Genomic DNA, 15,802 nt, shown 5'->3' with positions numbered 1-15,802 from the left:
AAAAAGAGAGAGAGAGAAATGCCTAAACTTATCAAAGGCTAGTTCACTGAACAATGTTTAAGAAACTGAAAACCTGGACAAAGACCACATAAATCTCCTGCCATAGGCATAAAATCTCATGGCTTAGAATATCATTTGTTCTAGGGGAAGCCAGCTGCCATATTATGAGAATACTTAAGTACTCTGTAAAAGGCCCATGTGTTAGGAATAGAAAGCATTAGCTTGCTAGACACAGGAGTAGGCCACATTAAAAACTGATCCTCCATCCCCACTTGTGCCTTCAGGTGACAGCAGCCTCAGGAGACATCTTGATTGAGACCACAGGAGACTCTGAGCCAGAACCGCCAACCTGAGCTGGTCCTGAATTTCTGACCTACAGAGATTATGCAAGATGTTTACCGTTTTAAGCCACTAAATGTTGGGGTAATATGTTCCACAGTAAGAAAAACTAATACAGATTTTGGTTCTTAACAGGATGTTTGAGCTACAAAGTGAACTGTGATAACACTTCCAAAATAATAGTAGGCTAGGTTTTCCCAAATGCTTTGAAGATCAAGAAGGGCTGCAGAAACTAGCCTACTTAGTAGACATTTTTTCATCACATGAACTAGTTGAATAAGTTGAGTATATTCAAGGGCTTGGAGAAAATAATTTGATTTCAAGAAACAAGATTCTTGGTTTTAAATGGAAATAAAAATTTTGGAAAAAAATCACACGGCAAAAAAAATCTTGGAAGTTTCCACTGCTGCTTGCACTTAGTGAGGAAATTTCAAGTCTCAGGTTGAGATCAAACCACCTTGGGGAAGTATAGGACAAAACTAAATAGTATTTTCCCTTCACTTCAACACAATTGTATGACTGAATGAGGACTCCTTTCTCTGAATCTTCTCAGTCTGAGCACCTGACTTTGAGGGAAGAGGAAGAATTTTGTGAATTAAGGATTTTAAGTGTAAGATGAAATTTACTGATTTGCTCTTCTTTAAGTTCTGTATTTCTGTAAAAGAAAAGCATCCTACGATTCCTAGGAAAGTAATAAAAATTGTATTGTACTTTTCAACTTCTTACTTGTGTGAGCAAGCTTTATCTTGTCTAATAATGAGCATTAAGAACAAAAACAGAAATCATCTTATTGTAGTTGAAAATGAAATCTGTGAATGCCAGTTTCAAGACTGACTCAGAATTGAGGATATACACAGCAAAAGATAAAAGATTTCATACTAAATAGGTAAACTTCATTATTTTTTCACTTCATAATTAACACTCATCCAAATATAGGCCTATAAAAAGAGATTAACATTTATTAAAATCAATTTGCAACCTTTGCTAAATTAAAGGAAAAATGGAAGTTTCTTCTCCTACATATTTTGCATCACAACTGGGGCACCTGGGTGGCTCAGTATGTTGAACATCTGCCGTCGGCTAGGGTCTTGGTCCCAGGGTTCTAGGATTCAGCCCCATGTTCAACCCCATGTCAGGCTCTCCGTTCAGTGGGGACCCTACTTCATGAACCTCTCCCTCTGCAGCTCCTCCTGGTGGCACTCTCTCTCCCTCTGTCAAATAAAATGAATAAAAATCTCTTAAAAATTTGCATCACAATTGATATCTTTTGTGAGGAGCAGAAAATACAAAGAATAGGCGAATAAGCTGGACAAAGAAGTACATTCACAGAAAAACATCATTCTCTATTTAAAATAACAGTGAGTTGCACAACAGTGTAAACCACTGAGCTATACACTTAAAAATGATTAATATGGTAAATTGTGTTATGTGTATTTTACCACAGTTTTTAACATTTATACATTTTATTTTATTTATTTTTTAAAAAAACATATAATGTATTATTAGCCCCAGGGGTACAGGTCTGTGAATCGCCAGGTTTACACACTTCACAGCACTCACCATAGCACATACCCTCCCCAATGTCCATAACCCCACCGCCCTCTCCCTACCCTCCATCCCTGGCCACCCTCAGTTTGTTGGTTTTGTGAGATTAAGAGTCTCTTATAAATTGTCTCCTTCCTGACCCAATCTTGTTTCATTTATTCTTTTCCTACCCCCCAAACCCCCATGATGCATCTCTACTTCCTCATATCAGGAAGATCATTTGATAGTTGTCTTTCTCCGATTGACTTATTTCACTAAGCATAATACCCTCTAGTTCTATCCACGTCATCGCAAATGGCAAGATTTCATCTCTTTTGATGGCTGCATAGTATTCCATTATATATATATATATATATATATATATATATATATATCTCACCTCTTCTTTATCCATTCCTCTGTTGATGGACATTCCATAGTTTGGCTATTGTGGACAATGCTGCTATAAACATTCGGGTGCACGTACCCCTTCAGATCACTACATTTGTATCTTTAGGGTGAATACCCAGTAGTGCAATTGCTGGGTCATAGGGTAGCTCTATTTTCAACTTTTTGAGGAACGTCCATGCTGTTTCCAGAGTGGTTGCACCAGCTTGCATTCCCACCAACAGTGTAGGAGGGTTCCCCTCTCTCCACATCCTTGCCAGCATCTGTCATTTCCTGACTTGTTAATTTTAGCCATTCTGACTGGTATGAGGTGATATCTCATTGTGGTTTTGATTTGTATTTCCCTGATGCCAAGTGATGTGGAGCACTTTTTCATATGTCAGTTGGCCATCAGGGTGTCTTCTTTGCAGAAATGTCTGTTCATGTCTTCTGCCCGTTTCTTGATTGGATTATTTGTTCTTTGGGTGTTGAGTTTGCTAAGCTCTTTATAGATTTTGGATAATAGCCCGTTATCTGATATGTCGTTTGCAAATATCTTCTCCCATTCTGTCAGTTGTCTTTTGGTTTTGTTAACTGTTTCCTTTGTTGTGCAAAAGCTTTTGATCTTGATGAAATCCCAATAGTTCATTTTTGCCCTTGCTTCCCTTGCCTTTGGCAATGTTCCTAGGAAGAAGTTGCTGCGGCTGAGGTCAAAGAGGTTGCTGCCTGTGTTCTCCTCAAGGATTTTGATGGATTCCTTTCTCACGTTGAGGTCCTTCATCCATTTTGAGTCTATTTTCTGTGTGGTGTAAGGAAATGGTCCAGTTTCATTTTTCTGCATGTAGCTGTCCAATTTTCCCAACACCGTTTGTTGAAGAGGCTGTCTTTTTTCCATTGGACATTCTTTCCTGCTTTGTCAAAGATTAGTTCACCACAGAGTTGAGGGTCTATTTCTGGGCTCTCTGTTCTGTTCCATTGATCCATGTGTCTGTTTTTGTGCCATTACCATACTGTCTTGATGATGACAGCTTTGTAATAGAGCTTGAAGTCTGGAATTGTGATGCCACCAAATTTGGCTTTCTTTTTCAATATTCCTCTGGCTATTCGAGGTCTTTTCTGGTTCCATATAAATTTTAGGATTATTTATTCCATTTCTTTGAAAAAAATGGATGGTATTTTGATGGGGATTGCATTAAATGTGTAGATTGCTTTAGGTAGCATAGACATTTTCACAATATCTTTTCTTCCAATCCAGGAGCATGGAATGCTTTTCCATTTCTTTATGTCTTCCTCAATTTCTTTCATGACTACTTTATAGTTTTCTGAGTACAGATTCTTTTCCTCTTTGGTTAGGTTTATTCCTAGGTATCTTATGGTTTTGGGTGCAACTGTAAATGGGATTGGCTTCTTCATTTCTCTTTCTTCTGTCTTGTTGTTGGTGTGTAGAAATGCAACTGATTTCTGGGCATTGATTTTATATCCCGACACTTTACTGGATTCCTGTACAAGTTCTAGCGGATTTGGAGTGGAGTCTTTTGGGTTTTCCACATATAGTATCATATCATCTGCAAAGAGTGATAGTTTGACTTCTTCTTTGCCAACTTGGATGCCTTTAATTTCTTTTTGTTGTCTGATTGCTGAGGCTAGGACTTCTAGTACTATGTTGAATAGCAGTGGTGATAATGGACATCCCTGCTGTGTTCCTGACCTTAGCAGAAAAGCTCTCAGTTTTTCTCCATTGAGAATGATATTCACTGTGGGTTTTTCACAGATGGCTTTGGTGATATTGAGATATGTGCCCTCTATCCCTACACTTTGAAGAGTTTTGATCAGGAAGGAATTCTGTACTTTGTCAAATGCTTTTTCAGCATCTATTGAGAGTATCATATGGTTCTTTTTCTTTCTTTTATTAATGTATTGTATCACATTGATTGATTTGTGGATGTTGCACCAAACTTGCAGTCGTGGAATAAATCCCACTTGGTCATACCAGTTTTTTAAAAAGGGCATTGATAATTATAATTGGGTCTTTATGTCTTTATGTCTACAGATATATATATATATCAATACATACAATATATATATATATATGTCTACAGATATATATATATATATCAATACATACAACACACACACACTTATAACATTTTTATGCAGGGGTTTCCAACACATGAAAATTATTTTAAGGGTTCCTCCAGGATGGAAAAGATAGAAAACAGCTGGTCTGGTAGACAGGAAATGAAGCTTTTCTAAGTAGGAAGTATATGACAACAATGGAGGAAAGAGAAGCAAGGCAATCGTGCTGGCCTGATTAAGCAGAGGGATGGTGTACAATATAGGAAGAAAATAAAATTAATCACTACAGGACCTAATCAATGGAGAGATTTTACTCTAGACTTGTTTCTAAAGGATGTGGAGAGCTCTCTGAGGTCTTGAGAATAAACCATTTTAGTTAGGTCAGTATGTCATCATACGCAATACAGATGGAAGAAAAGTTATACATGGAAACATTTATTATGGACTTTTCAATACTTATAGATTATATTGAGTGATTTAGGGTAGGAATTAACACAGGAAGTATGGTAATGACAACAAGATGCCTGTAATTACAGCAGAAAGCTATCTTCCAGGAATTAATAGAAATTGACAGCTTTGGATAAGAGATCAATCAAGGCTGGGGTGGCGATGATGCTAACAATGACAAAAGGAGACTGCTCAAAGATCTGAGTCAAAAGATTCAGAAATGAGGAGTATGATGCTACTGTGAGGGCTGGCAGGTGGCTGGAATGATGCACAATTTGGGATGAGTAATAAATGGGGAGTGGGCACAGAAAAGGACTGAAGACTCTGAGAATCTAATGTTCTACTTTATTCCTCTAACTGCCTGGAGAAGTTACTTCACTTTCTTGAATGTTAGTTTTTTACTGACAATAAGTAAAATAAAGGGGCACCAGATAATCTGGAAGGTCTTAAAAAACTTTAATGATTTCATCACAGTGAGTTAGAGTTAGCAGTGGACACCTAATGGAGCTAAACACTGAACATAAAAGTTAGATGAAGCAAAGCAAAATAGAGCAAGGCAGTCAAGAGTAATTTTCTATATGATCTACAGAATTTAAAGTACATTTACCAAATCTGAATAAAAAATATATTTATTAAGTTCCTTTCATACATAGGATTGTTAGGGGCTTTCTCAAAAAGTTTATGTATTAGTGTAGAAGGCATATTGTGATTTCTAGCATTTCATAGTGAAGTTTACAACATTGTTTCCAAATCAAAATTAGCCTCTGAGGTAGGTACCAATCTCTGCCCTTTCAGAGGCACAGTATTCAACTGCGTCAAATACCAAGGGAAGGTCTCAGACAATTCTGGTGTAAAAGATACCATCCAGAGGCCCCTGGGTGGCTCAGTGGGTTAAAGCCTCTTCCTTTGGCTCAGGTCATGATCCTAGGGTCCTGAGATGGAGCCCCCCATCCGGCTCTCTGCTCAGGAGGGAGCCTGCTTCCTCCTCTCTCTCTGCCTGTCTCTTTGCCTACTTGTGATCTCTGTCTGTCAAATAAATAAATAAAATCTTAAAAAAAAAGATACCATCCAAATTTAATAAACGGTTCACTAGCTTTCTTTGGAAAAGAAATTACACTGGAAGCTGAAATTAGATATCAAGGGCTTAAAGGGGAAGAGGGGCTTGCAGCACAGACGGTCCAGAGTCTGTCAGTGCTAAAAGTGTACTGGACAGGTGCTCCGGGCTAGTTCAGTTGGAAGAGCCTGCCACGCTCCACCTCCCAGTTGTGTTTTGGAGCCCCACGTTGGGTGTAGAGATTATTTAACTAAAGCATGTTAAAACAAAAACAAAAACAACTGGACAAACAATAAACCGTTTGGTGCAAAAGATAAAAATATTTGGCTTTTGTCACATAAAATATACTTTTAAAGAAAAAAATATTTTTAAGATACACATACACCCAGTTTTTCTTCCTTTAACTGATGAAACCGTAGGAGAGGACAGGCGCAGTCAGCTCACAATCGTACATACTTCAAAAGGTCCGGGAGAAACAAGCGCTCCCAAGAACGCAGGAAGACCTTGCACGGGGTTGCAATGCCACCAGATCGACCTCTGGGCAGAGCGCAGCTGAAAAGTCCTCAGAGATGTGGGCTGCAGAGTTGCTGCGGCTGGCAATGAATTGACGAACGAGGAAACCATTTCACGGCCTGAAAAGCCAGGGCTCACGGCCAGTCCCCCGCCACTTAGAACACGCAGGCTCCCGGGAGAAGGGCGGATCACTAACGCCAGCCATCTCCCAGGGCAACAGCGTGAGGGAACTTCCTGCAGCCTCTTTGCATTCAAAGGACGCCACTATTATACGTCACTTCCTACGTAGGTGAAGGCAAGTTGACCTGTCGTGAACTGGGGTTTGAAGTCAGATAGTACTGCTGCTCTTCCAGCGGAAAAGGCTGTTCTGAAAGGCGACGGCGCCCCGGGTTCTGCCGGTAATTGGCTTTTTGTAAACCAGTCCTTCAAGTTTCTAGCCGTTTCCCACCGCACCCCACCCCTCCTCGCTTCGCCCTCAGTGTGTGCGGGTACGGTGGCCGAGGAGGCTCGTGTATAGCGGAAGAACAGGGCAGGTGGGCGTGCTCAGCGGGGCTGGAGGTGCACGTGGCGTAGGTGAGTTGGAGTAGGGAGCAGAAGGGTCCGAAAATGGCTGGATCCGGAATGCCGCTAAGGGAGGGTTGGGGGGAGGAAGGGAATGCGTTGTGAAGACCTTCTTGCCTGCTCGGGGAGGAGGTACTAAGCGGGGACGCCGAGGCTGGTGAGTGGTCCGGTCAGCGCGCACAGGCTCTGGGGAGGTGACTCTCCTCACCTTTTAGGTTCATCTCTAGCGACTTGGTCGTGCGTGAGGTGGCAAGGTTGCTGTATTTATTATTGTCCCCCCGTATGGTGTTCTGAGCGTGGCTCAGAGGGGTTAGGTGGTGCACCCAGACGGCACAGTGACCCAACGGTACGCACTTTTTTTTTTCTCACCAGGTAAAGTAAGCATGTCTTTTCGAGGAGGAGGTCGGGGAGGCTTTAATCGAGGTGGCGGCTTCAATCGCGGCGGCAGCAACAACCATTTCCGAGGCGGAGGCGGGAATTTCAGAGGCGGCGGTGGCGGCCGAGGAGGATTTGGACGAGGAGGTGGCCGCGGAGGCTTTAACAAGGGCCAGGACCAAGGACCTCCGGAACATGTAGTTTGTATGTCGCCTTAAATCATAGCCTGCTTGTTAGCCTGCTTGGGGCGGAGGTTATGGGTTTAAGTTCGGGGGTTACATGCTGAAAGATACCTCTAGCAGCTCTCATACGGAAGTTGCTGCTTGGTTGGGGAGTCAGTTCTGGAGATGCTTAAACTGACTTGAAATAATGCTTTATTGCTGTGATGAGAAAGGGAAGATGAAGAAAGCAAAAGAACACGTAGAATGCGTACGTGGAGGTGGAAATTGAGCTTGGGCTGAAAACGAAGTTATTACGTAGGTAGTATTATGTATTTACTCCTGTTGTTCCCGTTTTACAGGTAAGAAAACTGTGATTCAGAGTTAGGTTTCTTTACAGGGATCATAGTAATAAGTGATCAGTTTGAGATACAAAGCTTTTCTGACTCCAAAGCCCATGCTCTCAGTTGCTGTTCATAAGTAAGAGAAGTGTGAAATATTGCTTGGAAGGGATATTATAGAGGGGAAGCCAAGAAAAAGACCTAATTAGAGTAGTTTTTGAAATAATTACCAATGAGGTGGGATGGAAGCTGTGGAATGTGACACAGATTTGACAGTAGAAACCTACATCAAAAAGGAGAAATGATGAAGAGAGTTTAATATAAAGATAAGGTTGGGCCTTAAAAGCAGTTGTGCAACATGGTTTGAAGAGTGCAAAGGGTAGAGTCATAGGTCCTAGCCCACCAGCATGCAATGATCCAGGCATGGTGCACTGTGAGGGGGGTGGAAGTGAGGGAAAAAAAGGAAGGGTTTGATGGAAGAGAGAGTCCAGTGGAAACAAATTCAGTAGAACTTGGATAATACTTGGGAATAAAAGGTTCCAGGTTTTGAGCTTGGGTGATAGGGATGAAGAATTGGTTTTGCAGGGATGTGATGAGTATTTTTGTTGGGGGTGACAGTCAGAAATAATGGTATTTTGAGATCCCACACTTCTCTGAAAAAGAGTGAAGAGTCATTGGTGTAGAGGTGATAATGGGAAGTTATAAAAGGGGAGGAGAAAAAGAACAGACTTGATTTATGGTTAGGGACTGTGGAAATGAAAAGAGACCGTAGAGTGTAAGCATGGTGTTTAATATAATAGTTATTGTTATAATAAAACACCTGTTATAGGTTGGTCTTAATGTGCCAGGCATTTTTCTTAGCACTTGACATTTATATATTGTGTTTATTCCTCATAATACTGTATGTTAGGTGTTGGTACTGTTATTAGCCCTTATTAAAGACAGGGACACTGAAACAGAGAGATAAGAATCTTACTGCAGTTCACATAGCTAGTGTGGAGTTTTGGGCTTTTTTTTTTTTTGGCCTCAGAGGAGAACAGATAAAGTGAAATCCCAGGTACCCAAGAAGAAAGCTTCCAGATGATGTTAGTCAATATCATTTGAAATTGTTTTATATTTTAACATTTTCTTGTCCTATTTCAGTATTAGGAGAGTTCCTGCATCCCTGTGAAGATGACATAGTTTGTAAGTGTACTACAGATGAAAATAAGGTGCCTTATTTCAATGCTCCAGTTTATTTAGAGAACAAAGAACAGATTGGTAAAGTGGATGAAATATTTGGACAACTTAGAGATTTTGTATCCTTTTTAATTAGAAGACCCAGTGATCTCATTCGAAGGTTACCATTTGCTTTTTCTGGAGCTAAGTCCTGATTTAATTAGACTTCTTGCTTCATTAAATTGGACAGAATATTGCTATGATTGGACCATAAAGGAGAATCAAGAGAGGAGAATGTATTTCCAAATATTGAAAAGAAAAGACCCTATAAGAGTGACTTCCTTTTTGGAAGGTTTTAGAAATGATTGCCATTTGGATAAGTGCTACAGGATTAAGGTACTTTGTTTTGATTATGATGATGCCACAGGAGTAGTGTGGAATTAAAAGTTTTAAAAACAAAAACTTCATTTTCTCTTGGAAACTCACTTCTTACCTTTCCTAAATATTCCCGTATAACTTTGTTTTTATAATTACATATGAATTCATGAGGTTATTTTTTATCTTAATTGCTTATTCCTTAATACAACTAATAGTATTTTTCTGTTAAATTGTCAGAAAATATGAAGGCATCTTCCTTTAAAAAACTGCAGAAGGTGAGTCAAGCTTAGGATAACTAGGATCTTTGGTTTTATAAGTGAATGACCTTCCTTAGGACAGTGCTACTTAGCACTTGAGAATCCCCTGCTGTATCACTAGTGAAGCTCTTAAATGCAGATGTTTTGTACTTTAGATGTTGAACTTAACTGATCTTTAAAAGCCAATTATTTAATATTTAACATTTATTTTAAAATAAATATTTATTAGCAAATTCTGTAACTGCTATAATGTGTTTTTAGTTTATGTAAAACTCTTACTGGAAAGCTTACATGACCTAAAGTTCTAAGTAAAATGTTAAATTTTGAAATATTATTTGGGTGAAGTCAGACATTAAATGATTTCACAAATATTTCAATAACATTTTGATACTAGGTGTGAAGGAGAAATACAGATTGCTATGAGAATGTTAGTAGTGGGACCAAATTTAATATATTGGATTTCTGAGGACGTGAACTAGAAGCCGAGACCTGAAAATCACTAGAGGTGATTCCCAAACCTCATTGCTCATCAAAATATCTACAGGAGGGGCACCTGGGTGGCTCAGTGGGTTAAAGCCCCTGCCTTCGGCTCAGGTCATGATCTCAGGGTCCTGGGATTAAGCCCCACATCGGGCTCTCTGCTCAGTGGGGAGTCTGCTTCCTCCTCTCTCTGCCTGCCTGTCTGCCTACTTGTCATCTCTGTCTGTCAAATAAATAAAATCTTAAAAAAAATATATCTACAGGAGCTTTTAAGGTCATTATTTCTTGGCCCCACTCTTAGAAATTTGAGCAAGTAAGTCTTAGGTAGGGATCAGGATTCAGTTTTAAAAAGGGAGGCTCCTGGATAATTTTGATATATTAGGCTAACACTTGGGAACCACTGCTAGCCAAAGAGGTGGAAGCCCATTGCAAGTAGAGAAAAACAGTTTGTACAAGTCTCTGAGACAGGCAATGTAAGAATCTGAAAAAGCAGAAGTATAGCTCAGATGCAGAACATTTAGATGAGACTGGAGAGGTAGGCGGGGGATGGGTTACTTAAGGCCTTCAAAGTAGTGGGAAAGAGTTAGGCGTTAGTTTTGTTTTTAAATATTAGGATAAATACAGTGAATTTATGTTAAAAAAGAGCACTGGAAAAATAAAAGCATGTTTTGTTAGTACAGTATGTAAAGGAGGCAGGACAGAGAATTGCATTAATCCTGGAAGAGATGATATTTCGGACTAGGGTAGTAGTGACAGTGGAAATGGAGAAAAGTGGATTGATTCATGAGAGATACAGAAAGTAGCAGTGATAGATCTTGGTAGTTGATTAGCAATATCTGGGGCGCCTGGGTGGCTACGTAAAGCCTCTGCCTTCAGCTCAGGTTGTGATTCCAGGGTCCTGGGATGGAACCCCCTGGTTGGCAGCTGGCTCCATGCTCAGCAGGGAGTCTGCTTCTCCCTCTACCTCCCCTCCCCCAGCTCATGCTCTCTCAAAAATCACCATCTTTCTCATGTCTGATTTTAGCATCTTTGTGGATGTACCAAAATGGGGAACATTGGAGAAGAAGGGAATTGGGGGAAGATGATGAATTCAGTTTTAGACATAATGAATTTGAAGCACTTAGGAGATACTAGATACTTAGGAGCTCAAAAGAAGAGCCTGGATTAGAGATGGAATTGGAAGTTGTCATTGTACAGACAATATATGGTACAGTCTAGGAAGAAAGAATGAGAAAAAGAGCTTTGGGATACCTCCTAAATTAATATTCTCTCTTGGAGACTGAGAAGTCACATCAGTAAAGGAGGACACAAACCAGGAGAGTTTTATAAAAGTGGTTTTCACCAAAGTCAGAAGAGCAGAAATGCTCAAATGTGGCAAAATGCTGCTGTAGAGTGTTCTTTGGCTTTAGCATCAGCGAGGCAAAATGTCATGGAGCCAGTGGAATGCTGGGCCCACTGATGAGAAGGGGACAGTGCCTTGTTGCTGGCATGTGGCTGCTACTGGCTGTAGGAACCCTGGCAAGTACCCACTGGGAAATTGACTTTTGCTTTAGGTGGGCCTGAGAGCCAGGCTTCTCATTTAGTGACCTGAAAAAAGGAATTTACCTGCAGTACCCACTTAAATTCCATCTGGATGCCTGCTCTTTCTCACGATATTTTTATTTGAACATTTATTATTTTAAAGATTTTATTTATTTGAGAGAGTGAGTGAGAGAGAGCATGAACGGGGGAGGGGCAGAGGGAGAAGGAGAAGCAGACTCCTGGCTGAGTGGGGATTCCAATTAGGTGGTACTCAATTCCAGGACTCTGCGATCATGACCTAAGCGGAAGGCAGACGCTTAACCAACTGAACTACCCAGGTGCCCCTGTGGATTTAGTGGGTTTGTTTTGTTTTGTTTTGTTTTTTATCACGGATGCTAAATTGGTACATTCTGCCTTTCCGCATTTCTAGATTCACTGTTTAGGTTCAGGTTTTCCTTATCTAGCCTAGGCTGTCTCATTGAATTTTCTGTAATGATTGAAATATCTACCTAGTTTAGTAGCCACTAACCATTTGTAGCTATTGCGCACCTGAAATGTGACTAATGTAACTCAGGAACTGAATTTTTAATTGTTAATTAAATAGCCACATGTGGCTAGTGACTGCTAAATTGGGCGGTGCAGAGCAAGACAGTATTTTTGAGAGAATGGGTTTGAAGGGAAGAGTGATAAGGTGGTATCTAAAGAGGGAGTCAGACATCTTATAAGTGATACATTACCATTCGAAACTGCTTATGCGTGTTTTACATAAAATTGTGAACTATACCTCATTATGTTTCATTATTATGAAAAATAATGTCTTTAATTCCAAATAATAGAGTGGGTTTAGTTTATGCACATCCTTTATGACTTTGTATGTTCAGCAAATAGTTACTGATCTGATCCTTTATTAAAGTTTTGAAATAACTAGTATGTGCCTCATTTTTAATTTTAATGTTAAATTTTTAATAGTTTTCATTTTAGGGCAATTCTTTTGAGTGAAAAGGTAGTTAATTTTTGGAAGGCATCCATTTATAAGGAGAAATGAGGCTGAATTGGTCTTGGGTTTTTTGTATGCATGTAAATGCTTATTGTGTATGAAGTTTAAGTGCTTTATGTACATTAATTTTTGGATCTTCACAAAGACTTTGGGTAGGTACTTTGTTCTCTTGATTTGATAGATCAGAAAACTAAGGCACAAAGAAATTAAGTCTTTGCCTTTTAAGTCTAGTGTGTAGATTCTTAAAGATTATACTGTAATGCTTCCTAAGTTGTCACACTAATTGTTTCTGTTATACTTCCAGTTTTATATAGACCCATATAAACTGCTGCCACTGCAGAGGTTTTTACCTCGACCTCCAGGTGAGAAGGGCCCTCCAAGAGGTGGTGGCAGGGGAGGTCGAGGAGGAGGAAGAGGCGGAGGTGGCAGAGGTGGCAGAGGCGGTAAGTTATTTTGGGGGGAAATTTTCTAATGAGATTTCAAAGTAGCAGCCAATTCATATAGTACAGTTTAATTTTTTATGTAAGCAAACCTCCTTTATGCTTATTTATTTTTTTTTTTAGAAAAGCTATTTTCAGATCTTGGCAGATTGTCAGAGTAATAGTGCTCAGTTTCAATAACTCATTTAAAAAATCCAATAAAGTGTAATTTTGAAGGATTTTATCTTTTTGGGGTTGTTCATGTTTTGTTGAGCATTTTATAAGGTATACAATTGTGGGTGGTTAGCTGATGAGCAGAGTTGGGGATAAGGTGCAATGCAGCATCGAGTATGCCTAGATCTGTTAGTAGTGGGGTGGTGGATGGGTGGTAGGATGACGGCAGAGCCAGGTTATTAGGAGGGGAGCGGAAGATCGGTTGGATATCTTCAGTTACTGAAACAGAAAGGAGAGAACTGTTTTTACCCTTGTCTTTCTCAATTTAGTTATTTCATTCTAAATGTGCTTTTTTGGGTCCATAGCTAGGATAATCTCTTTAAGAAATCTGAATATATGTCTATTAAATAAATATTTTTGAGACTCTAATTAGAGATCCCCCTCCCATTCTATATTCAGTCTCATATATAATGAAAAAAAATTCATGTTTTCTTAAAATTTGTATATTTGTATACCAGTATTTTAGAAATATGTTTGTTTTTCCTCTTGTTATAATTCATCATTCCTTACCACGTAAAGAATTAAAAATGGAGACTGAAATAGGAAGCTAAATGTGTGTTAAATAATTAAAAATTTTACATTTCTAGGCAACATGTGAGCATCAGTGATCGTCCATAATGTAGCTCAATTAACTTTAAATAATTGTTTTATTATAGGCTCTCCGGAGTGAAATCACCTCCATCTGCTACCCTTTGTTCTTATGATTAACATCCTTAGTTCAATTGAAAAAGTAATTAAGCAAAAGTTGAGGTACTCCTACACTTAACAGTAGGGCAGAATACTTGTTTAAAAAGTTGCAATCTAGGGTATTAGGCTTATCAGAATAGGAGAGGCTACAATAATTTTGTAATTATTTCCTTTATTTTTAGGTGGTTTCAGAGGTGGAAGAGGAGGTGGAGGCTTCAGAGGAGGAAGGGGGGGTGGTGGTTTCAGAGGTGAGTGTGAAAAAACAAATCTTGGAATCAGTGAATTTCTGAATTGGTATTATCTACCATTTTAAATTTTAATTCAGTCTTATTTTAGTTTCCCCAGTGTATGGAAACCGTGGTGTTCTTTGCTTTAGCCTGATTTGTAGCTTTATTTTGATCACTTCGGTGCTTTGGCTTTTGAATTTTTTCACCTACTTCTAATTTGTTTTGCTGTATTAATTTGACAAACGAAAAAGTATAATATGAATGACAGTTAAGTGTGGTAAATTGGTTGGCTAAACAGTCTAAGACCTCATGCTGATTTTAAACTTGAGATTTCTGGTATAGTGCGATTAAAAATTGATATTCTGGGTGAAGTAAGTCAAGCAGAGAGAGTTAATTATCATATGGTTTGCTTATTTGTGGAGCATAAGAAATAACACAGAGGACATGGGGAAATGGAGAGGAGAAGGGAATTGGGGGAAATTGGAGGGGGAGACGAACCATTAGAGACTGGACTCTGAGGAACTGAGGGTTTTGGAGGATTGGGGGGTGGGAGGTGGGTGAGCCTGGTGGTGAGTATTATGGAGGGAACGTATTGTATGGAGCACTGGGTATGGTGCATCAACAATGAATTCTGGAACACTGAAAAGAAATTTTAAAAAATAAATTAAAATTTTAAAAAATTGATTTTCTGTAGCCTTAATACTTTCATTTTCTCTTAATCAGGGAGAGGACATTAAGTATAACAGTTGGCAGAGAAACTTTCTACATGAACTACTATGGATCAGAAACTTGTTTCTTGAGCAAGTCTTGAAGAACTGGTCGTTTTCTGACAGTGGAATTAAAATGTCAATGCCATGCAAAAATGAGTGCAACAGAATAGGTGATTTTGCTCTAGAAGAGTATGAACAAACGTTTTAATGTTTTGTACAATGGAACTCTGTGGGTGCTTAATAAATGGGCAGTTTCCATTTGAAGCATACTTGGAATTTTTAAAATAAAATGTTTTATTTCTTTAAGTTGTAACAGAGCAGCTGTGTTTATTAAAACAGGGCTATTTTTGAAGCTAAAAGGTACAACTAAGCTTAAACTGAGTGGATTTCAGATAGAAAAAATGATTTGTTTACATATGTAACTGATCTTTAAAAAAAGTAGGTTAGTGGAACAGTACTTTAACCTTTTTTATAAATTAACACCCCCTTTCAAAATCTTTGCCTTTTGTTTGTGAAAACAATACCTTTTATTGCATTTTACTTGTATATGTAAGAGTTACTAAAGCATTTTCTTTAATAATAATAATTGATTAGCAAATTTTGGTTTTGATTATGAATCTATTAAAGTTGGAACAGCTCTGTTCACGTGAAAACGGAAGTTCAAGTAATTTCTGGAGACGTGTTCAATTCTCATTCAACATAGATGGAATCTTGAAAGTTTTATTGAATGTTTTTATTTTACATTTTAAAAGAAACTCTAAAGGTTTAAGATGTTATTTATCATTAAAAAAAGATGTTATTCATTATAAATATATATTTGTTCAGATTCTTGGTTACATGTTCAGAATCCTGGGTAGGGACATTACAAATGAAATTGATTTTTGATCCCCACGGCTAGTGTAGTATCAAGAAGTAACTATGATAACAAGTTAGAATACTGTGATAATAGGACTATTTCC

The 15,802-nt window shown here is 38.8% G+C and overlaps 1 protein-coding gene across 3 annotated transcripts; it reads left to right on the top strand.

Annotated features, from left to right (window-relative positions):
• The first annotated feature begins 6,619 nt into the window (after positions 1–6,619).
• Positions 6,620–15,149, top strand: GAR1 (GAR1 ribonucleoprotein). 3 transcript variants are annotated; one of them, XM_044224265.1, is made up of 7 exons: positions 6,620–6,738; positions 7,274–7,480; positions 8,919–9,073; positions 9,527–9,586; positions 12,871–13,009; positions 14,089–14,154; positions 14,857–15,149. In XM_044224265.1, exons 2-7 carry the CDS (start codon positions 7,285–7,287, stop codon positions 14,868–14,870), a joined length of 630 nt encoding a protein of 209 aa, XP_044080200.1. In that variant the 5' UTR covers positions 6,620–6,738; positions 7,274–7,284; the 3' UTR covers positions 14,871–15,149. The 3 variants fall into 3 exon arrangements, with proteins under 3 accessions (XP_044080200.1, XP_044080199.1, XP_044080201.1); XM_044224264.1 differs by having other exon boundaries at positions 6,620–6,913; XM_044224266.1 differs by lacking the exon at positions 6,620–6,738 and adding an exon at positions 6,920–7,058.
• Positions 15,150–15,802: the final 653 nt, after the last annotated feature.

The sequence above is a fragment of the Neovison vison genome, chromosome 11 (genome assembly GCF_020171115.1).
Source record: "Neovison vison isolate M4711 chromosome 11, ASM_NN_V1, whole genome shotgun sequence".
NCBI lineage: Eukaryota > Metazoa > Chordata > Mammalia > Carnivora > Mustelidae > Neogale > Neogale vison.
The sequence above is the reverse complement of the archived record's forward strand: the minus strand, read 5'-3'. Positions and strand labels throughout refer to the sequence as shown.